We start from the raw sequence: 25277 nt of genomic DNA, 5'->3' as shown, positions 1-25277 counted from the left end.
AGTAGGACATGCACGAAGATCGCGTCCGGGATCTTGTATTCGTCCTTTGCTGCAGGTGTAGTGATACTGGAGCCTGAGGTTGGGGGTGCGACTGTGGCGACAGAGAGAGCTGCAAGGTCTGACTTCAGCATGGTGAGGGTCTGCATGGTTTGGGCGATGGAGGTACTGTCGTGCGCCTTGGGAATGGTGACCAAGCAGTCCAGATACTGGTTGAAGCGAATAGCCTTTTGGGGAAGATATTTCTTCTCTAGAGCAACCCATGCCACGTGCGGATCGTCAATGTCGCGGAGATGGACGAAGTCCTGCGCATCAATCGCTGTGGACATAGCGCTGAGAGCAAGGAGCCGACATTGCTTGTAGACTCGTACTTGCTCATTGTGTTTCTCTGCGCGAATGATGTTTTGATCGACGTCCGTGAGTGTGGCTGGGATGGGGGGTTCCTTCTCATCGCCGTTGACATATGGCCATAGTCCAATGCCGCCAGACCACATCTTAAATCCAGTGGCCCATTGAGAGTAGTTGGATCCGTCGAGGGTGAGCTTCTCATGCGGGTACCGTTCAGTTTTGGGAAGGGAGTCAGAAGACGACATGGTCGTGTCAGAGCCGAATAATTATCGGCGAGAGTGAGAGATTTTTTTTTCAGGAGATGTCGCTACCTTTTAGGCAGGGCTCATAACCTATTAGAGAGTGAGAGCTAAGGTAGCGCGAGTCTCAGTCAATGGAAGAAAGACTAGATTCATGTAAACTAACCTAAGGTAGCGCGAGTCTGTAGGACCGCTAGTAAGCATCGTGTATAGTATAAATGAATAGTATACGCACCTCAGTCAATGGAAGAAAGACTGAGGTGTGAGTGTAGCGTCTAGCCACCTTTAAGTACGAAAGAGAAAATAAGAAAATGGTCAGTTACTAGGGGGACATGACGTCCAATGACACTGACAGCTAAGGCACATAAAAATGTAACGGTTAGATATATCTATCTGGAACCGGCTCGGTGCTCTGACGGATCACCTCTCAACAGAAGATAGGCAATCAGGAACAATATGACGACAACCTGTTAGACCATGTTTGCTGATCATTATGAACAGCTTACTCGGCAGAAGTCAAATTTAACAAAGCAGTTAGGTTGGCCTCGTCCCACATCCACGTTTCTGATGGAAGCCAAGCAATCTTCCAAATGATTCAAACTTTTCCATGGGAACACATCTATGTGGAGTCAATCTTCAACTTAAAACGCCATGTTCAACGGTAAGGCCAAGCAATAAAAATGAAATTTGGAATGATAAATTATATTTTCTCGCCTTATTCAGCTGCCAATGAATTTGAAGGACCCTGCATTCGTACTAAACAAGAAAATCATCAGGCCCCTAAATAAATCTCTGACACAGAGCTGTTAACATGCGGTCACTAATACATTTCAAGCTCCTTCAAGCTATAATACTCCACGCGTTCAGTAGCGTGATGTGCGACTAGGAACGACCTTAACACCGAACACTAGTAACCCAATCAATACAGAGTTTATATCACATCAACAAGTGTACTCACCGGCACCGGAGGCACGCTCGGATCGGATGTTCACGGTCGCGCCTTCCACTACAGTGCTGGGGCCAAAATATGTTACACGCTCCCACTTCCTGGGGCGAGTTATTTGAGAGGAATAGGCCACTGGAGATGGTGGTTGCTGTGGCCGGAACCTGTTTTTGGGAGTGTTGTATCCTAGAGGACTGATCAGCATACGACAGTAACGAGGCCAGAAATGTGTCGCCCACTTGCTCCGGTTGCATTGTCTGAGTCGAAATTGATTGTAGGTGACCCAACATACGAGTTGGAATCGAAATAAACGCAGTCTGTATCTTCGTCCAGTGGTGTATGTGGACTATCCTGAGCTGTGGGCCGTGCTGTGTGGTGTCAGTGTTGAACTGGGGGGTAAGAACGTCGTGCACATACCTGTGGAAGTATTTGAGATAGTTTGCTCAGTTACAGAGGGACTGACGAAGGCCGCGAGACTATCTGTGCCAGTTGAAGTCTCAGACGAGCTACTACCACCGGTCATGGTGGAATTGAACTGAAGTGACATGGGACCTTCAGATAACGGGTTTTCACTACTAGATGACTCGGAGCCGGGTTCAACCTCCGGGTCGGTTCTGGCAGTGGCTGGTCCTGTCCAGAGCTTAGTCTTCAATGACGGCGACAATGAATGACGCTTACCCAGTTTCTGGTAATACCGGTGTAGAAACAACAATACTGGTAGGAACAAATGATGCTCCTGACAGTATCTATAAATGTTGAAAGGTCGCGCGTTGCCTAGTCTGCGTTACTTGAGGAGACAAGTGCGTTCGACCCTAAAGGGGAAGTGAGTACAGCAAAGATCTACAGGTATGCGCGGAAATGCGAAGCGTGAGAAAGCGCAGGTACGCGCAAGGTACGAAGGCGTGGGAATGCGCGCGTGTATTAGCGCGAAGTGCGGGAAAGGCACGCGCGCGAGGCGCGAAATAAGAGAGACTAAACTTAAGTGATGATATGATACAAGATAAGAGAAGAGATGTGATGTGCTAATGAATAGGTTTCTACTGCGACTTTCTAGGTATTAAGTAGGTAAGTAAAGATGGGTGAAAAAGTTCAGTGAGTTGAAAAGTAAGTACTGCTGGCGCTTATATAGTGCGCCTAAGCGCAGTCATGCGGAGCCGAAGCGCTACCGAGTAGGTATGTAAAAATATATATATGTGAGAGTCCATGATAAAAATAAAGATGGAATAATATGCAATGAGAGAAATAGAAATATACGCACTAGAGAACATGGTGGACAGTGGATGGATGCATCTGGATGGCTGGTGCTAAAGGGCGCGCAAGCGCGGGAAAGCGCGCGCGCGTATACATCGCAAAGTGTGGGAAGTTATGCGCGCATGGCGCACGTTGCACAGGAAAGCTGCGCGTCATATAGAGATAGCTGTGGGTAGTGCACAGAGTGACGCTACAAGTTTGTGCTATGTACTTCCTAGTGTAAAGCTGTCATATCAGACCATGAGACACACGAGTCTCTACACCGGGCCGCCCTGTTCTGAAGCTGGCGAAGGGACAAAGTATTCCCAGAAGGAAAACATAAAGCGGCAGCATGATCTCATGGTCTGGCGATCTGGTGAATTATTGAGAGTGTTGATAGGGACTATTTACCTCCGATTAATCCATTTATACTCCTGCAAGACTGGCAAGAAAATATTGTGTTTTACTTTGAGCTTTGTTCTGAGTTGTGTGGTATTGAAGAACAACAATAGCCATAGGCAGCCACTGCAACAACTGATAAGAAACGATCGTAATGGCGGTCTACATCAGGAAAAAGCTCCTTCACAAAAACAAGGTAATTTCAGAATTTTTTGGAGAATTCCTCGTAATTTCAGTGAAATCCAGTGAAATCGAGTACGACCAGATTTCTCAAGCTCGGTCGTAGTTACTTTGAATTTCTTTGAATTTCTTTGAGTTTTCAGTCATTATTCCTCGAATACCATCAAATTATTTTGAATTCGGTTGAAGTCGACATACATGAACATTGATTAAAACGAAATATCACAATCAAAAGATGTGAAAAGAAAAGAAAATATCAGCAAACTGAGAAGCAACTGACTCGGTGCCATATTCTGACTCGGTGCCATATTCATAGCTTGATTTATTCTTCGACCATTGCATCGAGATCGAGATAGTCGCAAGTGCTTGATGAGGCAGTGGATGCTGAGTTCTCGATTGCACTGGTGTTGAGTTAGTCAGAGTGCCCAACAATGAAGAATGGTGCAAGCAAGATGCACCTGATAGTCGCAAGTGCTTGATGAGGCAGTGGACGCCGAGTTCTCGATTGCACTGGTGTTGAGTTAGTCAGAGTGCCCAACAATGAAGAATGGCGTAAGCAAGACGCACCTGACTGCCTTGTAAAGCCGTGCCATCAGTGCATGGTACTTCTTTATACTACCATTGAAGATGCGGTTGAGAGTCGCTTGGTGAGCCTTGTAAACACTGACATGGGAGGAGGCATTGAATGATTTGACTTGCGCATTTGAAGGTGGGTTGCCGCTACTCCAATCCTTCAATATCGCATAAATCTGTGGAGAATGTTATGTAGTCAGTATACAGAGTTTGAAACAGTATCACAGCCGGTGCCTACCATAGTTCTTTTTTGCAGGTATCTTCCGTGCTAATTTGGCTGCAGGTGCTGATTGCAGTCCAGTTACTGTGGGTGCGCGCTTACGACTGTTGGCCATTGTCTCATTCCAAACTGAAATCAGGTGCATTTTAGTAACTGCTTTCTAACTGTGCAAGTGCTAACCTTTCCGCTCTAAGGCCTTTATCTTCAACAACCGTTGCAATGGTTCTTGATGATTGTGAGTCCCTCACAATTTTCTTTCATGTACTACTTACTATCTGTATCGCCTTGATTTTCACCACCAGATTCTTGACTCGCCTTGGCCTTTGTTTTGCTGTTCCGCTTGTGGGCGGCTATTTCTGACAGCGTTAGAGATGCTCTGGGAGGCATGCTGATGAGGGGGCAAACGGGAGGAAGGACTGAAAAAAACTGCAAGGTTCGCAGTCCGCTGCCATTTTGAAGCTTGTAAGTTTGTTTGTGACCTGCACGGGTTACCTATACCCATGCAGATCCCTGGGCGGCGGGCAAGAGGGTGGGGCGGCGGGCGTCATCAAGATGAGGGCGGGGTGAGCTAAATTACAACTTGAAGCTCAGTCACATCGTCCTGATTTGGAATTAAACTCCGCTTTAATCTGGCCGGGCAGCTGGCACACCCCCAGACAGGACCCAGACAGGACCCAGAGTGGACTCTACGTAGACTCTATGTAGACTAGACCTAGAGTTTCCATAAGCCTTACATTCACCTATTTGGATACCTTTGTCTCTTTACGCATGCTGTTCGGATACCTTCGTCTCTTTATCTACGCCTGTTTCTCGCCTGTTTCTCTACTGTCAGAATTAATCTGACTTTATTCCAAAAAGGATACCGTGTTGCGCAAGTTCGCGTCGTCTTCACGCTGACAAGTCAAGCTACAAATTTGTTATTCCCTGCTGGACCTCTAAAACCACCCGCCCACCTTGCGTATGTGGAATGGTTCACACCCTTCCAGCAACCTGAATTCCACCATGGGCTGTACAAAATTTGCCGTCTGATGCGTCATGGAGAGCGTCTTGCAAGCATTATCGATGTATCGGACATCCGCAGGAGTGTTCATCTTTTTCCAAATTTCGGCGCAGTAGTACCTCGTGAATGGACGAGCAGTACCGTTCTGGAGCTCTGTCCCAGCTTCTTTGTAAACTCGTTTAGTGACCGACACGCTTATTTAACTATTGTTTGAGGAATATAACGAGATTCGTTGAAATACTCTCGAAATACATGTAATTTAACAGATTCGTTGAAATACTCTCGAAATACATGTAGTTTAACAGATTCCCTGAAATTCCTTCTTTTTTGAGCCATTTTGTGAAGGAGGTTTTCTCTGATGTAAGGCAGTGAGAAGATGTCAGCACCTAGTACGATGGTCTACAAAAGCCCAAATCTAACGTACCTCACTGCCAGGTTGTGCCTACGGTACTTAGTCGCACCAAACCCAGAGTACAATTGCATTTTTTTTGCGTAAAAGAACTTAGCTAACACAAGGGTAACCTTATGTGAAACACTCCTGACGGCATCGCGATGCGGCTATGCCTTGATGGTGCGATGATTTTGGCCATCAGAATCTTGAACAACAACGTTCAACGTCGTTGCTACTAGCACAACTAATAAGTACTATCCTGCGTATGTTATTCATGATTCAGCCACGAATTTAGTCAAGACATCCGAAAGTACTTGAGGTCAAGTCTAGACGTACCTTTTTCTTTCTTGCAGCTTGGCTAGTACGTCCTTGACTGACATGGCAATTCTAACGAGCTCTGCTTGTACAGCGAAACAAAATAGTAAATATTTACCTCTAACGCGGAGGTAAAACTGACATTTAAATGAAGGACAGCAGTACACGCTAAGCTGACTCGCGCGGAGTCCAAGTGCTTACCAACACTAAGGATAACTGCAGTGGTTGTAGTGCGACACGAGTTGCCCCCCGGCACTCAATCAACATGAAAAACCTCATACGCTGTATACTATTTACAATATATATATATATATACATATACTAGTAGAGCAGACTAAATTCACCAAAAATTAACACAACATCTAAATTTTGACTGTCGCGGAGCATCAATAGGTTCATTAGGTCATGGTGCAGACAGATATGCACAACACTGTGTAGACGTACATACTTCGAACACGTACGTGTGATCATCACGATAGCATGTACCCAATTATTTGGAAAATTTAGTACATAAAGAACTTTTAGTGAGCATAATTATTTCCACGTATTGCACTACCTCCTTCACAACATTTGTGTTGATGTGGTGAACTTGTAACATGATTTAACTCGCAGGACTTACAAGAAAGAGAATGCAAAGGTGGTCAGAACGATTGAGCATGTGATGCCATGTCCCATAGACAAAACTCGAATATCAACAGTGTTAGCGGCGAGCAGCTGAAATAATTGATTAGATGGCAACGACACAAGATAAACAGGGAGAGTACGAACACGACGACCCTTGGCTATGCGACCTATCATAGTTCAAAGTTGGTGTGTTCATGACAGATCTCGAGGCAACATAACTATTATTGAAAATAAAATAGTTGTTACCAGATTCTGACGGGAATGCTTCAGAAGGACGAGAACCACTTGGTGACGCAACTCCATCATCGCTGGTTGCCGAGTCTGCAGTAGAACTGGGTTCAGTTCCAGCACTAACTCCGTCTTGTGATCCTGCAGTTAAGTATGGATATAACAGGTAGACACGATGTTCTTACAATCTTCTACTTGAAAATCATCCGTAAATGGATTTCCCCCGCAGAGCAGGTCCACTTGGGATGTGATGAAATCCACAGCTGCGGTAAAATGCGAGGCTGTAGGCTCATCCAGTGGCTCATCCAGTGGGACAGCAATTCCGCTAATGCGAGCATCGGATGACAGGTCATCATCTGGGTAAACATTGAGCTCGGATGATCCAGCAGAAAGAGAGATAATTTGCAGACATTCTACGCGCTCGACATTTGTTGAGGCAACAGAAAGTAATTGCCTTCGCATCCTCTCCGATGTGGTCTGCAGAAGTGCATCAGAGGTCGATGTAAACATCCAGAACAGGTAAGTATTACCCTGGTATTCGTATACAACTTTTTCCCTGCTTCCACGAGCAACCGAGTCGAACGATATGCTGAGAATAATTTCACTGGGTTAATTGATTTCTTTTGTTGTTCTAGTCTATCCCGTTCAATAACCAGTCTGAAATATAACAAATCAAAAGTCTAACATCATCAAGTGCGCAAAGGGACAAACTTGTCATACGCAAGCTTCGTCGCGGAAACTAGGTCTTGAAACTGTGTCTTATCAGCGGCCATGTCGTGTATCTTGAATACCTCATCTAGTGTGGCTTCAAGAACTAGATCGGCCTGTGCGAGACCGCTTTGATCCTTCAGTCTCATGAGAGGGAAAATGGATCAATCATATTGAGCAGGTGTACCGAGATTTACAGGAATGAGGAGGGTTCGTTTATCTGGCTCAGAAGGCATGATCAAGTTCTGGGTGATGCTAATAAACACCAATCCCATATCAGCTGAGTACATTTAAGTACTTGTGCGTCAAGGCGCTTCCTCAGGGATATTTAATGCTGAAAATAAAACAAATTGCACATAGCCTAGTAGGCGAGTCGGGGTGACTCAACGGTTTCTGGGGGTCGATTGTAATTTTAAAATGGGCATTGCACGGATAGTACAAAGTACTTACATACTGGATAACGGTTGAGATAGTCCATGTGTACGTTTGTTTATGCCTCCAAATCTCGGAAGACTTACGAAAAGTAGTCGGCATATATGATACTTAGTTAGCTTTGACTGTGTCACACTGTTGTAACATCACGTGATGTTCGTAGGATTTGTGGGTGATTTGTACCTCAACATGCGCGACACTATGACTTTGAAGAACAAGAGTCCGAAAGCCAAGACGAAGAAAGAACAGAAGGCCGCAGAACTTGAGAGACGCAAGGCTCTCAGAGCTCAAAGAGAATTCGAAGCTTTTGGAGCGGAACGCGAACGGAGACCAGGAACTTTATCCGTGTATGAAGTTTGGTGGTGTAAACAGTATCAATGGTTAAAGGCTCATGGGTACTTACTTCGTTCTCGATATGCCCCGGAATGGATACCATCATGGGAGGGTTCACAGCGTCACCCTTTTACTTGTGAAGATGGTCACATATCCCAAGTGAGGCAAACAAGAGTTTGTCTACATCACCAAGCGACTTACGAGACCACAGTTTCCTCAAATAATGGATGCGACTCGCATGTCTGATGGCTTGTACATTTCGCTCAAAGTGGTGGACAAATCGGTACACCCTCACGAAGTAGATATCGGGCAATATTTCATGATGGAGCCCCTTGCTTCCGATCCCAAGAACCACTGCGTTCCATTTCTCGATGTACTATCAGTACCGAACGAAGAGGGAAAACATATACTCGTGATGCCACTGTTGCTTGATTTTACGATGCCTCGATTCGACACCGTTGGCGAGGTGGTGGAATGCCTTAGACAGTTATTTGAAGTGAGTGAAATTGCTCCTGAATTTGATATTGTTCCTGTAATATATCGCAGGGGTTGTTGTTCATGCACACCAATCACGTAGCGCACCGGTATGTAACGTGACATCATTGTCTTATGTGCTCAACTCATCACATTACAAGCGATTGCATGTCGAGAAATATCATGATGGATGCAAAACACCTCTACCCTGAACCATATCACCCTGCTCAACCTCATATGAAGCGTGACTTCAGTGGCTATGTGAGCCATCTCACTCGCACTCAGCGGCCGCCAAAGTACTACCTAATTGATTTTGGTTTATCACGGCGGTACGATGCCACCGAGGAAAACCCACTCGAGTATCCAATATTTGGGGGCGACAAATCAGTGCCAGAATTTCAGAAGAATGTCGACGTTCCAATGAATCCTTTCCCCACCGATATCTATTATCTCGGAAACGTCATCAGAGAGCAGTTCTTGTATGTGAGTACCTGCAGATCTCATTACCTTGAGTTTATTGTTTATGATTCCAACTAAGGCCAGAGTTGGGCTTGAGTTTTTGAAACCTCTCGTCGACGACATGGTACAGGATAGTCCCAGTGGGAGACCTACCATGGAAGCGGTAGTTCAGCAGTTTGACTCGATCCGTCAAAGACTCAGCACATGGAAACTGCGTTCCCGTGTCATTTCTGTGGAGGACAGCCTCCTGGAAAACATGTATTACGGAACCACACACTGGCGGCGGCGCATAGGCTTTATCGCCAGGCGTGTTTCAGCTATACCTCACCCTTCCGGTTGAAAAATGCCTCGTGCGATGTGTGCAGTGATACCATGTGAGCCTCAAGGTCTGAGGATATGGGATGAAGTCTTGGTTAAAATCTACCGGCCAAATAGTCGGTTACTCCTGCATGATTATTATATCTAGGCGTTGCTCTTCGCTGTTACGCGTCATTCCCGACATATCTTAACAGAACTATTATACTCAGTATGTAAAGTTGCGAAGGTCGGGACCTTGTAAAACAAGGTAACTTATGCAATGCCCACGGAGCCGTGGAACACCTTAGTTCCATGCATCAATGGCACTGCCTCCTGTGCCGTCAGAGTGGCATCGCCCGTAATTCGAAAAGGGTTGACAAATCTGTCAAAACGCTTCATCCACACATTGAATTTGGTTGCCTACTTACGAAAAAAAAACAGCAAGGTGATATCACGATAACTAGGTATACAGCATTACAACTTAGCCTTCGCCTTGACTAGCTTGGCCATCCCGTCGATAATCTCTTCTGCCTCCCTCTCCATGCGCGACAAGAGCTCTTCGCACGTTGGGATATCCTTGATCAAGCCAAGTACAAGACCTGCAGTCCAAATCCCATAGTCGGGATCACCGTTCTCGAATACAATTTTGCCTCGTGCGCCCGAGACAAGGTCGCGAACGTCTTCAAACTTGGCCCCGCCTGGCCGCCGCTCGATAGCAACGACTTGCTGAGAGACTACATTCTTGAAGACGCGTGAGGTGTTGTTCAAGGTACGGAATATGTGAGTGGTATCATATTCGGTGGAGGCGACAATTTTCTCTTTGATGTTGTGGTGGATAGGGCTGGATAGCGTGAGTGAGAGAATATTAAGTTATAGTGCTACTACCGTACCTCTCGACTGTGCACATGAATCGTGTGCCCATGTTCACTCCCTGCAAGTACAGGTGATCAATAGGATTATGGTATAGGAGCTACAGTACTCACAGCGGCACCAAGTGCGAGACAAGCAGCCAACCCACGGCCATCTGCGATTCCGCCCGATGCGATGTATGGTATTTTGAGTTCTTGAGCGGCTCTTGCAAGCTGTAAATTGTCACTATATAATGATAACGATAACCGGTGATAAAGCGCACCAGAACAAGGCCACCAATGTCCTCCTCTCCAGGGTGACCAGCACCTAACAATATTGTCACAATCAAATTCAAACAAGTAGATGAGGGACTCACATTCGAAACCGTCGATACTCAGAACGTCAACGCCCAGTCGTTCTGCGGACTACATGACCCGCTTTAGCATATGAAAAATACATCTTAGTCTGATTAAACGGGGAGCGAACCTTGGCGTGTCGAATCGTGGTGCACTTGTGTATCACAATGCATCCATGTGACTTAAAGAACTGGATGAGCTTTCCCGCTATGAGTTGTGTCAAAATCATTGTAACTGATGAGAACGAGACTACGCACGACTGTTTCCTGCTGTTTCAAATATCTTGACGCCTTCTTCTACAGCTACACGCGCGAAACCTTCATAATCTGGTGGGTTAATCGAGGGCAGAATCGTGATATTGACGCCAAAGGGCTTGTCAGTTGCTACGCGGGTTTCACGGATCACAGTGCGTAAAGCTTCGGGATTCGGTTGTGTAAGTGCAGTGATGACCCCTACAACAAATTTAGCGGATATAGCTAGGAAGCGAGCAATATTACACACCAAGACCTCCCGCATTCGACACGGCTGCAGGAAGTGGAGGTTTTCCGACCCTGCGCACAACAATCAGATCATTCTTGAGAGAACTTCGACGGTGCAGACGAAGTTTACCATTGCATACCCCCTTGCACTACTGGGCTGTCGACAACGGGACAAGACGTAAATGTATGTCTTCTAAACAGCAGACGTGCATTAACTTACACACGGATGCCCAGAAGTTCAGTCAATGCAGTTCTAATCATTCTGTCTGGATTGTGTTCTTGAATGCTCTTGGTGCACTAGGTCTGTGTGGACTCCGTTGAGAGGTACTAGGTAACAGTGAGCCTGGTATGATAATATGAAGCGGGTGTAAACGTGAAGAACAAAGGTCTGCGAGCTGGGCAAATAAACTAAATGTGGCAAGCAGTGAGGATAATGGTAAAAGAGTCGAGACTACATATACTACGCGGCGCTCGGTCATTGCTCGGTCCTTTGACAGGTCACCGGCATGTGATTGAGGACGTCCGGGAAATGGAAAGTCTAGTCTACGTAGACTCTTGTCTGGGCCCTGTCTGGGGGTGTGCCAACTGCCCGGCTAGATTCGAGCGGAGTTTTATTTCCAATCGGGACGTCAGCTTGGATCGTCACCACCAGCATGGACAAGCTGTGTCAGGAGGGTGGCAGTGGGAACACAGCAGTCAGGCAGGTGGTCGGCGGGAAAGAAGATGGGCGGCAGGCGGCGAGCATTGTCGACCAAGATGAGGGCGGGGTCAGCTACAAACTCCGCTCGAATCTGGCGGGCGGCCGCGGCACACCCCCAGACAGGCCTCAGTGGTTGCTCAGTGGGCTCCTGAGCTTTACTTTCACATGTGATTGTAATACAACCGGTTACGCTTTGCCAACTTGGGTGGTGCTTTGTCACGTTCAGTTGCATTCAATTCCATCATCATCACCATCATCAAATCCAACTTATAATAAGTAGAGCGCGCACTGATAAGCCCATGTAACCGGGGAACTAACCTTCATAGGATTTAGTACGTTATACACGTGGAATGATGGCCCCAGATGTCGTTTTTGCCAGCTAGATCATCCTAAAGTTGTTACCGGTACGTCGTATTGGAATGAAAATGTAATGTCTGATATCACCACGTTCGAAAGATTTCTGCTTGAAAGCTCGAGCTCAAGGTGTATGATACCATAATCAGCCTTTCGCAAAGTACAACAATGCGAGAATTTTTGTGGCTTTGACTGTGGACACAAATTGTTGCACTGTCCTGCGGGCCATGTGGACACACCCCCTCGTGCCAAAGCCGACACACACAACTTGTGGATCAAAACCCAAGCCCACAACTTCCACAGCTAAACAATGGGTGTCCAAAGCTTGGCCATAAAACCTGATGTTATCTTAAAACATCAGCTCTCGCTCATTATTCGCGTTGATACCTGTATCGTCTCAATGGCCAGCACAATAACCACCAATCTCTCGAAGTCTCGCACTATCAGGCGGAAAGCAGCTCCTCGGCTCGAACCAGAACCAGAAGTCATCGCACATGGCCCTAGAGAATCTCTTACGCAGAAGTCGGACATCAGTACTAGCAGTGACAACAGCGCTGTGTCGTCGACCTGTATATTGTCCCTCAATGTCCCACAGTTCGACATCCAAAAGACGTTCCCAGCGATCCTCGATCCCGTCAGACTTTTCCACGAAGCCGCAGACGCACAGGACATCGAATCAATCCGTTCTTTGACCCCAACCTTTTTGCATGGTTTGACTACGATTTTGCGCTCCATGTCTCAACTCCCCGAAGACGTTCGGCATGCTTCAGGCTACAGGAACGCTGAATCCGGAGTCCGGCACTACAAGCTCCTCTTTATGAGCCATATCCAGCCGCTCCTCGACAACAAGGGCTTTGAACTGGTTTGTAGGAGACAATTCATTTGGGAGACTCTTGGATATTTGGACGCTATAATGTCTAGCCTGAAAAGGCTCATGCAAGTTGCCGAGCTCGAGATGCGTCAACTGAAGCCCCTTCCTGATACTCCTGAAGAATGTGAAGAGGAGATAGAAGCGGAAGAAGATAGCGACCACATCAATGGACCTCGCCGAAATTCTTTGCTGTCAGGGGATACCCACCAGTCTAGTGAAGGATCATCAACGGACAGGACATGTGTTGAAGAGGCGGACGAACTAGGTTCTCTTGCGAAACCCCTGGCGATTAAACACACGAAACGGGGACTGGCTGCCATTCTTGGACCACTTTCAGTCAACTTGCGCCGCAAAATCTCCCAGTCATCTGCAAAGGCGGACAAAGCGGCATCTGTCGAGAAACTCACAACTTGCACAGGGCATGCTCGCGCGACTGCGAATATCAGGAACTCGATTGCCCTCTTTCCCGAGCTATTTGATGACGAGCTGGAGAAATCGTTCCCTCACCCGGATGACAGCACGGAACTCTTCCTAGACAAGAATGGAGTGCTTCAGCTTGCTTCATTGAAGGGCCTTGTCAGGTATCTGACATCGGCAGTCTCTGATGACGACCTGGAGCTGTCAGATGTCTTTTTTCTCTGCTTCCGCTACTTTTCGACTCCAGCACTCGTTCTCGAGGCTTTCATAGAGCGATACAAGGAGAAGTTACCTGGTTGCTTGTCTCCCGACCAAGCTCACATTCAGTCCATGCACGTCAAGATGCGTGTAGCTCGCCTGCTTAACCAATGGGTCGATCTTCATTGGCGTCACTCAGAAGACCAGGAGGTCTTCGCGCCTCTCCTGCAATTCGCATTCTCTGATCTCTCTCGAGATCTCCCCCGCAGTGTTTCTTCGAAACTTATCGACACCTTGCACAATGCTGCGTGCGCTAAAGAACACAACGGACGTCGCCTCGAGAAGACGGTTCAACTCATCCAAGGCTCTTCACCAGCTGAAGAGCTCTGTAGTTTATGGGAGCCTCGCGGCAAGAAGGCGATGGTTAAGGGGGAGTTTGCGAACATCAAGTTGTCCAACTTCGCTTCTCCGCAAGGAATGGAGCTCCTGGCTCATCAACTCACCGCCCTCTTGTGGGAGAAGTACCGGGACTTCCAGCCTGAGGATGCTGCACGCTTTTGGGTGGAAGAAGCAACTGGAAAGTCCACTTATGGCGTTTCCAATGACGCTAGCACGAAGGTGACCACCTACGCTTCCTTTGAGAAGGCTCTTCACCTTTGGGCACTGGACGTCATCGTGTCTGCGCAGTCGATGGAGGATCGTATCCAGAAGGTTCAGTTTGTCTTGGAGTGGGCACAAGTTAGTCTTTTGTCATACAATTATAGCCTGAGCTGACGCATCCTTTTACTCGCAGGAATGCCACATCATCGGAAACTACGCTGCTTCTTGGGCATTGTTTTCCGCGTGTGACAGACAGAGTTTGGTTGGCTCTTTATCGGTATGCGCTCAAGATTATGACGTTGTTTCTCACTCACCTTACTTCACAGAACATCGGTGCCAGGCACGAAGAGATTCTACTCGCTCTACGTCTCTTTTTTAGCCACACAAATCGCATGAAGGCCTACAAAGACGCGATCCAAAGTAGCCGTGGACCCACTCTGCCCACTCTTGGTACGTTTAAAGACACTGATGACTTGACTTTGTGCCTCTAACGATACCTTCATGCAGTTCTTTTCATAGGTGACGTGAAGCGCCAGTGTGGTAACGAGGAATGTGTAGACCACCCAAATGCGCCAGGACATAAGCTCATCAACCTAAGGCGTTACCGCCCTCTCACGCGAGCTATCAGAGGTATGATTGTTATTCGTGCCTCTTAGTCAGTACTGACATTGCGACAGACATGGAGAGATGTCATACACCCTATTGCATCCAGCGTGTGGATTACGTCTGCCAGTGGATGGAGGAGGTCGTCTGCTCTTACCTCAGTCGCCCAGAAGTGGAATGGGAGGACATCTTTTATGACAAAAGGTAAATTTTTGCGTTCTGCCTTAGACGTCCATGAGCTCACGACCCTCTCAAGCCAGCGTCTAGGGAAGAAGATAAACCGGAAATGCAGTATCTATTCGTAACAACATCATTCATTTTCTTGTCGACTGCGCAATACGCTTGCTGAGGCTGATTTTCACATATAGCTCAACACCCACTTCTCGTCTTGATCTTTTATTGACAAGTTTATGATCCAGTCTGTACACATTAGTCTGCTTTGTACATTTTTCTTGTTGATGCTTTGCTGCTTTTCGTTCGTTTTGTTGACTGGCTCATATTTCAGTCCACTCACATTCCTTTGCTTCGGTTGCTTTCATTGATCACGTACACGTATAAACACGTCCACTCATTACCTTTCCTGTTGCCGCACTGTATTTGTTTAGGTGTTTATAAACGCTCGTTCTCTTGTTGAAAATAACGGTTTTGAATGCGATTCGGATGAGATTGTGTGGTGTCATAACATATGCATAGGTGCATACAAAACATGGCCTTTGTGCTGTCGCATATCGTCGCATCACCAGCCGTGTCGAATGTGTGAGAATTACATTAAGCGCGTGCAGCTTCGATTCTCCTTCTGGCAACCTGTCTCCGGTTCAACGATGACAAGGATGATACGCCGACAGCGTCCTTGTCCTTGCTCCGCTCGACCTCCTCAGCCGAAACCCCCAGAATGATCTCGACGTGGCATGGGTGGCCTTGATAAGGGTTGATACGACCGTGTGCACGGTACGTGCGGCGGCGAGTTTTCTACGAGGTGTGAACAAGATTACGATATTGACTAAAATTTAGAGTGAGATGCACGTACAGGTGCTTGCTGAACGCCGATGTTCTTGATGTAGAGGTCCTCGAGCTCTAGGCTCTTTGCGTCTGCATTCGACTCTGCATTTTTGAGGAGGCGAGTGATGAACTTGACGGATTTCTCGGGCCAACGACCTATAGTATATCGTCAAGGTCAAATCTCCGTAGTTCACTCGTTTTATGTCACGAGACGCACCCTGGGTTGCCTTAAATTGCTTGGCTTGGCTGGCCCGTCCGACACCACCAGCAAACCGACGGAAAGGGATAACTTGCTTATGGTCCGAGACATCAGATAGATAGGTGTATGCCTTGGTCAGCTTCAAGCCTGAATCGATCATGAGGTTTATAGGTATCATCATCACCATGACTTGGACACTGACCTGTGAGGGCTGCAGCAACTTCCCTCATGTTCTTGAAGTGCGTGCGAAGGTACTCGCCCCGAGCGCGGGCGGCTGAACAAGGACCAAACAGTTATGAGTGTTGGGTCTGATATCAAGGTGCAAGACAGACTTTTTTCGGGATTGGTGGCGAGAGCGGCGGCGGCGTAGCGGACTGTTTCAAGACGGTGAGCATCCTAGTGAATACAGACGATGACGGCGCACCCATTTTTGAGCCTTGAGGATGTTGTCGAGCGCGGGCTTGTAAGTTTAGGATCGAGAACTGGGCCAATGTGGCTTAAACCTTAATTCTACAGTACTTCGGAATTTGCCGATGATACGAATTAGTGACCGAAGTAAAAATGGTGGGCGCTCTTCCTCAGAGACTGTTACTCATTCTTGCAACTTACAAACGATCAGATAGCTTCTCAGTCAAGGATCTTATGGACTCTCGCATCCATGGTGGTCTCACATGTAATCACTTCCTTATGCTCCTTGGAAAGATCGATCTTCCTGCTTCCGATGTCATTATGGAGACCAAAATAGCCCGGAATGTTATTCTCAGGACTCTTTTCATGAGTAGTGCTATGGACTCCTGAAAAACTCCTTCGCAAGGTTATGACCACGTTCCTTGTTACTGCACTTCAAGGCGTTACACTAACAGAAGCCAACCAAATCCTCCGTGTCTCCAACAGGGGGAAACTTTTCATCATCGACGAACAGGGTCGTCTCATTTTCTCCTCGAAAACCAAAATTACCCTCTAGCCAGTAAGGACCGCAGCGAGCAACTGTATGCCGCCACGGTTGTCGACCCACGACCTAGCGACAAAGCCCGTCTCGAATTCCTTGTCCAGGCTGGTCTTGATATGATCATCCTTGATCAACTCCAGTTTTCAGATCGACATGATTGAGTGGATTGAGCAAACGTTCCCGAACATCGAAGAGGCTACTGCTGTGTTTGGTTTACGTCCAAGTCTGGTCTTCCTGTGATCGCAGACGGTGGTATCGGCAATGTGGGGCATATTGTCAAGACACCCGCCTTTGGTGCGAGCGCTGTCATGATGGGAGAGCTTCTTGTGGGTACCACAGAGGCACCGGGAGAGTACTTCTACTACGATGGAAAGCGAGCGAAGTCCTACCGAGGCATGGGTAATTTTGAGGCTATGGAAGAGGATAGATCGAGTGTGTCAAGTCAGGTCAACGACTTCACAAAACACACATCCCGATCTTCGAGCAAGCCGCACGAGAACGCCGCTACGACGCGCTATTTCTCCGAGTCAAGGTTGCATAGGGCGTATCGGGTGACGTGCAAGATAAGGGCAGTGTCATGGCATTTATATCATACCTATCCGTCGGTGTCCGCATAGTCTTCATGACATCAGGGCCGCACAAGCTAACAGTCGATATATAACGTCGCTGCAAATTCAAGTTTTGAACCGTGCTCGAGAGAGCTTAAGCATGCATAGATCACACTCGTTGAGATCGCGCGCGTTGAGGTACATACGAGTAGATTTTCGGATGCTGGCTGATGTGACTGCCGGCCCCCGGGGCATCACCGATTTGCCGAATCATTAAGCCAGTACTGGATTAATCCTGCCAACGACTTCAATTTGTAGATAATGACCTCATAGTTGACTGGAGCTTGCACCACTATGTGAGCCATGGGGTATGGGGCGAAGGAAAAGAGTGTCGGACTTCTACACTAGCTAGGTAATCGGAGTCGTAAGAGAAGACTTGACAAACAAGGTTTAGATCTAAAAGACCCCGACCAAATCACCGTTAGTGCCATTCGCGGCTGCCAAGCAGTACTCTAGAACCTGCAGCAATCATCTATATATCACCACTGTCCACAGCAGGCGTTGATGCCCACTAGCATCGATCAGGAGAACTCTGGTACATCACATCCAGCTAATGTTTCATCATCTTCCCAGTCTACTGCCTTAGAGACAACGAACCAGCTCCATGACTCCGAAGGGACTAACAGAGACTATGATAATCAGGTAGATCTTTTCTTTGTTCTGTTTCAATCTCAGGCTGGCCAGTAGCAAGCGCTTATTTATCCACCAGCTCGATACCCTCAATGCATTACTGGAGCGGGAAAATAGAATCAAAGAGGGTGCTGAGAGGTTTCTCAAATTGCCTTTGAACGTATGTTCCATTACATTACCGTTTGATTGATTTACAGTGCGTTACACAGGAGACAATGCGTTTGCAAGTGGAATCGGAGCTTGAGATGGCGACGGGCGAAATCGAGTCTCTGACAAGGAAGATCGAACTCGGTGCGTCTTCTTCGCAATTCGTATTGAAACAGCTGATACACAACGCACCAGAAACATCCCGAGGCAGGCGCAGGAAGAACGGAGTTCCTGTAAATCGACGCAAATTCGCTGGTCAGGCTCCTCCAGTCGGGGTTCGTTTCAGGGCAGACAGCGATGATAGGGACAGAGGTTTGTAAATCATCAGTTTTGACTTGTAAGTTGACATTCGGGGTAGATGATTTCAGAACAGCGCTGGCTCAGGCTAATGCTTGCATCAAATCCTTAAGTTCGCTTTCACGTCCAATAACATCACCCCCTCCAGCATCATCCCCGTCATCCACGAGCAGTATTTCCGCAGCAGATAATGACAGGTCCAGGATAGATATAATGAACCAATTTGTTTGCATTCTCCAACGCAGTCTTCGCGTCCGCTACGAAGTCAATCTACCTGAGGTTGTTCAAGCGTAGGGAGTTTTACGCGCCTTCATCGGTACTTATTGATGCCGGTTTTCAGGATAATCCCTGCTCTATCTGATCGATGCTCTATGCGTTGCCGAGCCGCTGCCTATCGGCTCGTCAGGCATGCATTAGTGGACTCAGATTCAGCAGAGGAGCTGCATAAACAGCCTCTAGAGTGGTTTATTGTGAAGTATTGTATTTACTTTGCCCTACTCGACAGGAATCTCACATTTATTCGAATAGATCTTTAGCACGAGATAATAAACATGCCATAGAAAGGGAACAAGTCATCAAGCTCATTCGTACTATCGTTGACATCGTTTCCGAACCTCGAGATCGACGCGGCGTTAACGGAACAAAGACGATTCCTCTTTCGGAACCTATTATGCGAGCATTTGTAGCAGTAGCTGAGCATGCTGAAGATCCGTTTCGTCCCATTTGTGTGCAAACCCTCGCTGAAATGAGTGCGTGAACATGTTTTATTGTGATCTTTTCTGCATCTGATTAACATATCGAAGTTCTCATCGACATTGACCTCGTGGCGCGATCTGGAGGCATTCGATTCCTTTTGCATGCTCTAGGTGAAGGTCCAGTCGAAGCCGGGCCCATACTGGCAGCCACATTCTTGCACATCATCGACTCCCCTCGAACTCGCGCATACTTGCATCTTGGAACTGACTTGGAGGTGGGCAGGCTGTTATTCTCAGCTTCTCAGGGTTCATGATTTTACTTTATATACCAGATTGCTCTCTCTGCGATTACAGATGCTTATGGCAAGGGTGCAGATCACGCGGATCGTATGCGGAGCTGTACCAAAATCATACAACTGATGCTACGGACTTGGAGCGGTAGGCATCTTGTGACCTGTTCTCCGTCCAAGTATGAAATGATCTATATAGGGTTGATGTATTTTTGTCTGGGGGATCAACACGCAATCAAGTCCATCGTCAATACCCTACGAATACCGTCTCTCGAAACAAGAGTGTGTTGCTTGAGTCTGTATTGGAAGACAAGAACTCACATCGATTCAAGGAAATAGTCCTCGATATGTTCTTTGATTTATTCAATATCAAGGCTCCGCAATGGTATAAAACGTTTATAGACGGTCGAAGGCTCACAAGTAGGTCATCTAATCATCACGGGTTGTTGGTGACTCAAGATCGAGTTCAGTGTACCGGAAACCCCGAGCTTTTGCGGATCAGCTCGCAGATCAGAAACTTCCAGAGAAGGCTCCCGAAACGCTAAAACTTACTGATCAATATATTGCCCTTCTCGTCCTCGTATTCGCGGATGCTGGTCTGATCGATGTAAGCATATACCCATTGTGCACCTTCTATTAACTTGACAGCCAATAGGCGCTCACGGCAATGCTTGAAGAATGCACTACTGGCTCCAACTTGTCACGTAAGGCAACCCTACTCATGGCCGAGGTTATGCATATGGCAAATAGAGTACTTCCCCTGGGTGTCGCTGCCAAGATACAGGTGTGGTCTGAATCCAATTATTTTTTTTGGAATCTGAATCCGTTTTAGGCTGTCCCTCGTGTATTTAATCTGGCAGCAGATTATAACCGAGGAGAGCACAGGATAGTCGGAACATCTGCTCTCTCTGCAATCGATAGCTTCAATCGCAACCGTTTGAGACTACAGCCTAGCGTCAGGAATGCACGCCCAAGGTGAGCATTTGCGGATGACCAGAACAAATATGTTTACCAGGTATCATAGGGCGAATTCCGCTGAAGACGCAGTCCGAAGAGGACAGAGACAAGTTGAGCAAGTCAAAATCAAAATGGGGATGCAGATGGACGATAAGACTTTCCAGTCGTCGTTGCTCGAGACTCAGGTGCGTTTATTTTCGGGTCCATACTGTGGGTCAGGTTGACTTTGCTCCAGGTTATGTTGACAAAAGATAGTGCGAAATGGAACTTTGAGATGCTTCAGGAGTTGATCGAGGGGCCACTGTTGAATCCCAAGCGATTGGAGGAAGCCATCAAAGTAGCAAGATTCATGCGACGACTACTGTCTTTTTTCCATCCGTTCACCCATCGATTTTCTGACCTTCCAAGGAAACAGGTATTTTACTGTCTTGTTCCAGACGCTCTATATTGATCTCAAATCGCAAGCCCAATGTTCGCTGGGTGCGCTTGGGATGCTCTCTTCTTACCACGTTATTGGCTAGTCCAGACGGGATCCGGTTCCTTGCCTCGGAAGATGATTTGTTGAAGCAAATAGTGAAATGTTTTGCTCAGTTGGACCCTGTATGCTTTTATCGAGTCGATCCCATGATTTTGTTGATGCCAGCATATCTTGCAGTTTAACGGCACATCAGAATCCGACCCTATGTTTTCCAAGTACAGGCTATCGGAGACGTTGACTTATGGCTATTTCGAGATGCTCGGAACTTTAAGCAAGCATGCAGAAGGCATCGAGTGAGCCATTCGCAACCCCTTATATGTCTTACTGATGGATGTCCCCAGGCTAATGGAAAAGTTCAAATTTTTTACTGCTTTCTATCACCTTAGCGAGCTGCGCGATCGTGAGGACTTGATCACCGCTGTGATTACGAATTTGGATTATACGATGTGAGCGCTCGGTTGTGTTGATAGAAGCTGTCATTTATTGGATATCAAGTGATGGACATCCCCGTATCGTGCTCTCGAAAGCTCTTACATCGAGCGACGTTGTGAGTCACACCACGTTCAACGCACTGTTCATTTTCTTTATATACTTTCCGCAGCGCACACGCCTATATGCGACGAACCACCTCGGAGATCTCATACGAGACTCAATCACACCAGTCGCATGGACACTTCGTCTTCTTTTGACTCAAATATATGATCAAGCGCCAGAAGTCTGTGAATTGGCAATCCAATTCCTTGAAGATGCCTGCGATGCTATGGAAGTACTGCAACTTGTTGTAGAAATGCAACCAACGATGGACCATCTCGGAGAAATTGGACATCCACTACTGCTCAAGTCTGTTCGCTACCTTTAGCTTATGTGTAGAGCTGACTTGAAACCAGATTCATGTCAACTCCGATGGGCTTCCGTTACTTGTACAGCGCAGGTTACATCGACAGGGAGATGGACATGTGGTTTCACGTCTGTGTTTTCCCTGACTTATAAAACTTCTCTGACCGTCACCTATCCAGGACCGTAACATCTACTACGTCGTAGAGGTGGAAATCTTCCTGTCTAAGGTCTTCAGCTCAGAGGCCGCAGAAGATGACGAAGATGTCTTGTATGTATCATTCTCCAATGCAGCCGCAGTGTGACTAAATTGACCTCAGGGCCTTCGACGGGGTCGTCCCACCCCACTTCTATGGAGAAATGTCGAAAACTGAACTTGGCTGTCAAGTTCTTAGTGAAAAGGGCCATTTCTCTGAGTTCTCTCATTTCATAAAACAGCACGGTCTTGAGAGCGAGGATCTTGAATTGATTCTCAAACTAAAGAGCATCCTGTGGGCAGTGGTGCGTTGTCTTCGCTGGTGGACGTTCAAATAGAATTATTGATAGTACCGTAGGGGAATGTCGGGGCCACCGAGGGCGGCCTCCCGTTTCTGGAAGAGGAAGAGATAATTCCTGCTATATTAGAGATTGCTGGACACTCTCTTATTCCCTCGGTGCGAGGGTAAGTACTTCGCTAAGTGCTCGACTCTTTGCATTGAACACAATTCTAGGACGTGTTTCTTCGTTCTTGGGTTGATCTCCTCAACATCACAAGGAGCTGAAATCCTAGATGATTATCGGTGGGAGGCAACCTTGTCGCCACTTGGGGTGCCGACCGGGTTGTGCATACCTCTGGATCTGGATAAATTTATCTCAGTGAAGTACTAGAGTTATCTATACCGTACTGTGGATCTGATGCTTTCCAGTTACCTGCGTGGGATCCCGTTGGGATAAAGAGGGACGGCGATTCTCGGCTCATACCGCCAACATCCCACACGGATTTGGAGGTAATATCTGCAATAGAGAACCTGAGCAACACCGTGATTGCCAACGCTGCATCAAGATCACTTGCCAGGTAAACTATATCAATGGTTCTACGCTATTCCATAATTTCTCAACAACCATCCCAGGATGAAGTCTCGACCTGAATATCGATCAGCATTCTCGTCACCCTCTGTGTTTTTCCGCGCTCTGCATGCTATTTCGACGCAACGGTACCGTTTACCAGTAAGGAGATATATATTTGATCTCTTTACCGCCGAGTTGGACGGTGAACTGGCCCTGGAGCTCTCCGCATGCGCTAATTCCCTTCGCGCACCGCCAATGTTCAAACAATCCGAAGCACATATTAATCGAGTAGTGAGCATGTTCGGGTTGAAGCATACCAGAGGAGCCTCCGAGAGCGATGATGAAGATGATGATATGGATGATACTGTTGATGAAATGGTGAATGACAGAAATCCTGTGATAATCACGCTCCGTCCAGTGAGCAGGATCATTGGCTTTGACAAGTGATCTGATTTGTAGCGGGCATTATTGACGATATTTGACTTCATATCCTGGACATTGCAATCTTGGCTGTTGCGCTTGTATCATATATACCACCATTCCCATCGAACCACCCCTCCAGCACAAAACCTGTTGCACTGGAGTCTGAGGCGAAACAAGTGCTTGGTTATAGTGAATCGACAGTGGAGACCTAAAATGCTAATCAAATATGTACAGTCATTGTCCAACTGCATCAGCATGTCAGTAGCATTTTCGCTATCCAAGTTTAACGTTCGCGAGCAATGCGGCTGCATCCTCCTTTGCTTTCGTGCAAGTGCCGTTGTCAGCGCCGGAATAATAAACCGCAGTGTTCTGTTCGCTCCATCACGAAATTAACGTGTTCCCTATCTTCCAAGTCTTATTAGTCACATCAGGGTTTGAACATCAAACTTACCCGTGTCCATGTCGATTTTTTTTATAAATTTGCAGACTCATCAATGGTTTTGCACCAGGCCGCGCTTCTATATATAGTTCCCACATGCTACAAGCATCTAAAAGAGTCGAGTTACCGACAACGAGTTCGAAAGTTGTTCTGAACAACTCGGATTGGGTATAGCTCAGGGCATGCGTTCGTAAATGTCGTTTTGGCTCAACCGAGAGAAAAGTACCGCTCTGGGACTGCATCAGCAAAAAACCTTGAAATTTCGCTTGTCAGAAAGAAGTTTGATGCTTACGGTGAGCTTACGGCCTGGTGATCGGAGCAACGCGATTGGTGGAACAAACTTTTCCATTGTACACCGTAAATACTCGATATTGATAGTGTTATAATTTTTAAACGGGTGTATGTATTGCATTATATGTTATTATATTGAGATTGAGTTGAAATACTAGTCTAGGGTTCGGAATTGCATTTCCAAACACCGAGTAGGGTCATTTGTATTAATCATTGGGCCATTCAGAAAGTTCAGAATCACAGCAATCGATTGACATGCATTCAAATCTGCGCTACTAATAGTATTAACGATCAATACTACGCGAACTCTGTACTAAATGTATGATAACTTTCTTTATCTGCAAAGTTATTCAAAAAAAACCGGTCATAGGACTCCAAACACGTCGTCGCAGAAATGTCCTTGTTGACCTTCTCACCGTATTCTGGTATCAGTTCGACAGCATGTGTAACATCCGTCAACAACACCGCACCACCACGCCTATAGCGTTTGCCATGTTGGTCCACCACATATGACTGCTCTACTGTCCACATCGCGAGTTTGGGACGGTCGTTGGGATTGGCGATGAAGTCAAAATATTGTATGTAGAGGAGTGGACTGGAAAGATATATTGGAAGAACCAGGTTGGAAGCACATGGAACCTTGGGCTGAAAAATAAGTCGAACTTGGTAGTGATGCCGCAGTCCGGTTCTGAACTTCGGTTCGGACCTGAACCCTCCCGGACCGGACCGTGGGTTCGGTCCTGGGTTCGAAATAGTATAAGGACCGAACTGATTATTAAGTTCAGCGTTCGGCTGCTGCCTGAATACTGTGAACCCGTTCGAACCCGTTCGAACCCGTCTGAACGTGTTCTCATATTCTTTGCATGATCCACCAATATATCTGCTCTGATCTTCTGGCAACCGGCATGTCGATCGATCTCGGGACAATCAATAGCGGATCGGACTTCGCAGCCAAAACACCCAACACATTTCCATTGGCGAGATCTGACTTCCCTGGTAATCTACTCGATGTTCTGGTAAGAAGTGAACTATTTAATATCGTGATTTATATATATTGATGTCTACTATTCAGCTGTATGGAGCACGCCTTGCACTTAGCTGCGAAACACTTTGTCGAGGAGGTCGCACCCACACCAGCAAGCGTGCTCCTCAAGAACATGGCCGATGAAGATGACGA

General features: G+C 46.9%; 9 protein-coding genes across 9 annotated transcripts; 4 read left to right on the top strand and 5 right to left on the bottom strand.

Moving 5' to 3' along the window:
- Positions 1-1447: 1447 nt before the first annotated feature.
- F5891DRAFT_1238785 (uncharacterized protein) lies at positions 1448-2050 on the bottom strand (the record flags this gene model as incomplete). Its single annotated transcript, XM_041369680.1, has 4 exons — positions 1448-1491; positions 1543-1713; positions 1767-1895; positions 1945-2050. The coding sequence occupies 4 exons, from the start codon at positions 2048-2050 to the stop codon at positions 1448-1450; spliced, it is 450 nt and encodes a 149-aa protein (XP_041232284.1).
- A 1514-nt stretch (positions 2051-3564) lies between these two features.
- Positions 3565-4516, bottom strand: F5891DRAFT_1182117 (uncharacterized protein; the record flags this gene model as incomplete). The annotated part of the gene is made up of 6 exons (XM_041366116.1): positions 3565-3720; positions 3795-3846; positions 3904-4085; positions 4215-4258; positions 4310-4354; positions 4402-4516. 6 exons carry the CDS (start codon positions 4514-4516, stop codon positions 3565-3567), a joined length of 594 nt encoding a protein of 197 aa, XP_041232283.1.
- A 467-nt stretch (positions 4517-4983) lies between these two features.
- Positions 4984-5343, top strand: F5891DRAFT_941398 (uncharacterized protein; the record flags this gene model as incomplete). The annotated part of the gene is made up of 1 exon (XM_041374339.1): positions 4984-5343. A coding segment is annotated over one exon (360 nt), but the record flags the coding sequence as incomplete, so codon positions are not given.
- Positions 5344-6535: 1192 nt separating this feature from the next.
- On the bottom strand, positions 6536-7544 carry F5891DRAFT_1182116 (uncharacterized protein; the record flags this gene model as incomplete). The annotated part of the gene is made up of 5 exons (XM_041366115.1): positions 6536-6549; positions 6604-6819; positions 6873-7164; positions 7218-7344; positions 7399-7544. 5 exons carry the CDS (start codon positions 7542-7544, stop codon positions 6536-6538), a joined length of 795 nt encoding a protein of 264 aa, XP_041232281.1.
- A 484-nt stretch (positions 7545-8028) lies between these two features.
- On the top strand, positions 8029-9706 carry F5891DRAFT_1101331 (uncharacterized protein; the record flags this gene model as incomplete). Its single annotated transcript, XM_041363583.1, has 5 exons — positions 8029-8319; positions 8372-8656; positions 8707-8744; positions 8796-9117; positions 9173-9706. The coding sequence occupies 5 exons, from the start codon at positions 8029-8031 to the stop codon at positions 9431-9433; spliced, it is 1197 nt and encodes a 398-aa protein (XP_041232280.1). The 3' UTR covers positions 9434-9706.
- A 65-nt stretch (positions 9707-9771) lies between these two features.
- F5891DRAFT_1003504 (uncharacterized protein) lies at positions 9772-11760 on the bottom strand. Its single transcript, XM_041360306.1, has 10 exons — positions 11295-11760; positions 11205-11231; positions 11097-11146; positions 10853-11047; positions 10726-10802; positions 10616-10664; positions 10523-10566; positions 10374-10472; positions 10281-10321; positions 9772-10231 (listed from the first exon to the last, which is right to left on the bottom strand). Exons 1-10 carry the CDS (start codon positions 11333-11335, stop codon positions 9865-9867), a joined length of 990 nt encoding a protein of 329 aa, XP_041232279.1. The 5' UTR covers positions 11336-11760; the 3' UTR covers positions 9772-9864.
- Positions 11761-12246: 486 nt separating this feature from the next.
- Positions 12247-15241, top strand: F5891DRAFT_476981 (ras guanine nucleotide exchange factor domain-containing protein). Its single transcript, XM_041371970.1, has 6 exons — positions 12247-14352; positions 14408-14491; positions 14541-14664; positions 14722-14844; positions 14892-15021; positions 15074-15241. The coding sequence occupies exons 1-6, from the start codon at positions 12439-12441 to the stop codon at positions 15120-15122; spliced, it is 2424 nt and encodes an 807-aa protein (XP_041232278.1). The 5' UTR covers positions 12247-12438; the 3' UTR covers positions 15123-15241.
- A 134-nt stretch (positions 15242-15375) lies between these two features.
- Positions 15376-16493, bottom strand: F5891DRAFT_476954 (ribosomal protein L22/L17). The gene is made up of 6 exons (XM_041371969.1): positions 16440-16493; positions 16348-16389; positions 16218-16289; positions 16034-16162; positions 15845-15972; positions 15376-15786 (listed from the first exon to the last, which is right to left on the bottom strand). Exons 1-6 carry the CDS (start codon positions 16441-16443, stop codon positions 15586-15588), a joined length of 576 nt encoding a protein of 191 aa, XP_041232277.1. The 5' UTR covers positions 16444-16493; the 3' UTR covers positions 15376-15585.
- A 1503-nt stretch (positions 16494-17996) lies between these two features.
- Positions 17997-23771, top strand: F5891DRAFT_1003466 (Rapamycin-insensitive companion of mTOR, N-term-domain-containing protein). Its single transcript, XM_041360305.1, has 29 exons — positions 17997-18214; positions 18282-18362; positions 18412-18493; positions 18545-18661; positions 18708-18936; positions 18987-19121; positions 19175-19395; positions 19450-19616; positions 19674-19779; positions 19831-19913; positions 19964-20051; positions 20102-20238; positions 20287-20415; positions 20464-20606; positions 20656-20773; positions 20824-21003; positions 21054-21188; positions 21244-21359; positions 21408-21512; positions 21562-21613; positions 21668-21906; positions 21954-22032; positions 22083-22171; positions 22221-22401; positions 22455-22561; positions 22611-22755; positions 22806-22954; positions 23010-23479; positions 23500-23771. Exons 1-28 carry the CDS (start codon positions 18077-18079, stop codon positions 23392-23394), a joined length of 3936 nt encoding a protein of 1311 aa, XP_041232276.1. The 5' UTR covers positions 17997-18076; the 3' UTR covers positions 23395-23479; positions 23500-23771.
- The last annotated feature ends 1506 nt before the right edge of the window (positions 23772-25277 follow it).

The sequence above is a fragment of the Suillus fuscotomentosus genome, assembly GCF_016647785.1.
Source record: "Suillus fuscotomentosus strain FC203 chromosome Unknown F5891scaffold_4, whole genome shotgun sequence".
Classification (NCBI taxonomy): domain Eukaryota; kingdom Fungi; phylum Basidiomycota; class Agaricomycetes; order Boletales; family Suillaceae; genus Suillus; species Suillus fuscotomentosus.
The sequence above is the reverse complement of the archived record's forward strand: the minus strand, read 5'-3'. Positions and strand labels throughout refer to the sequence as shown.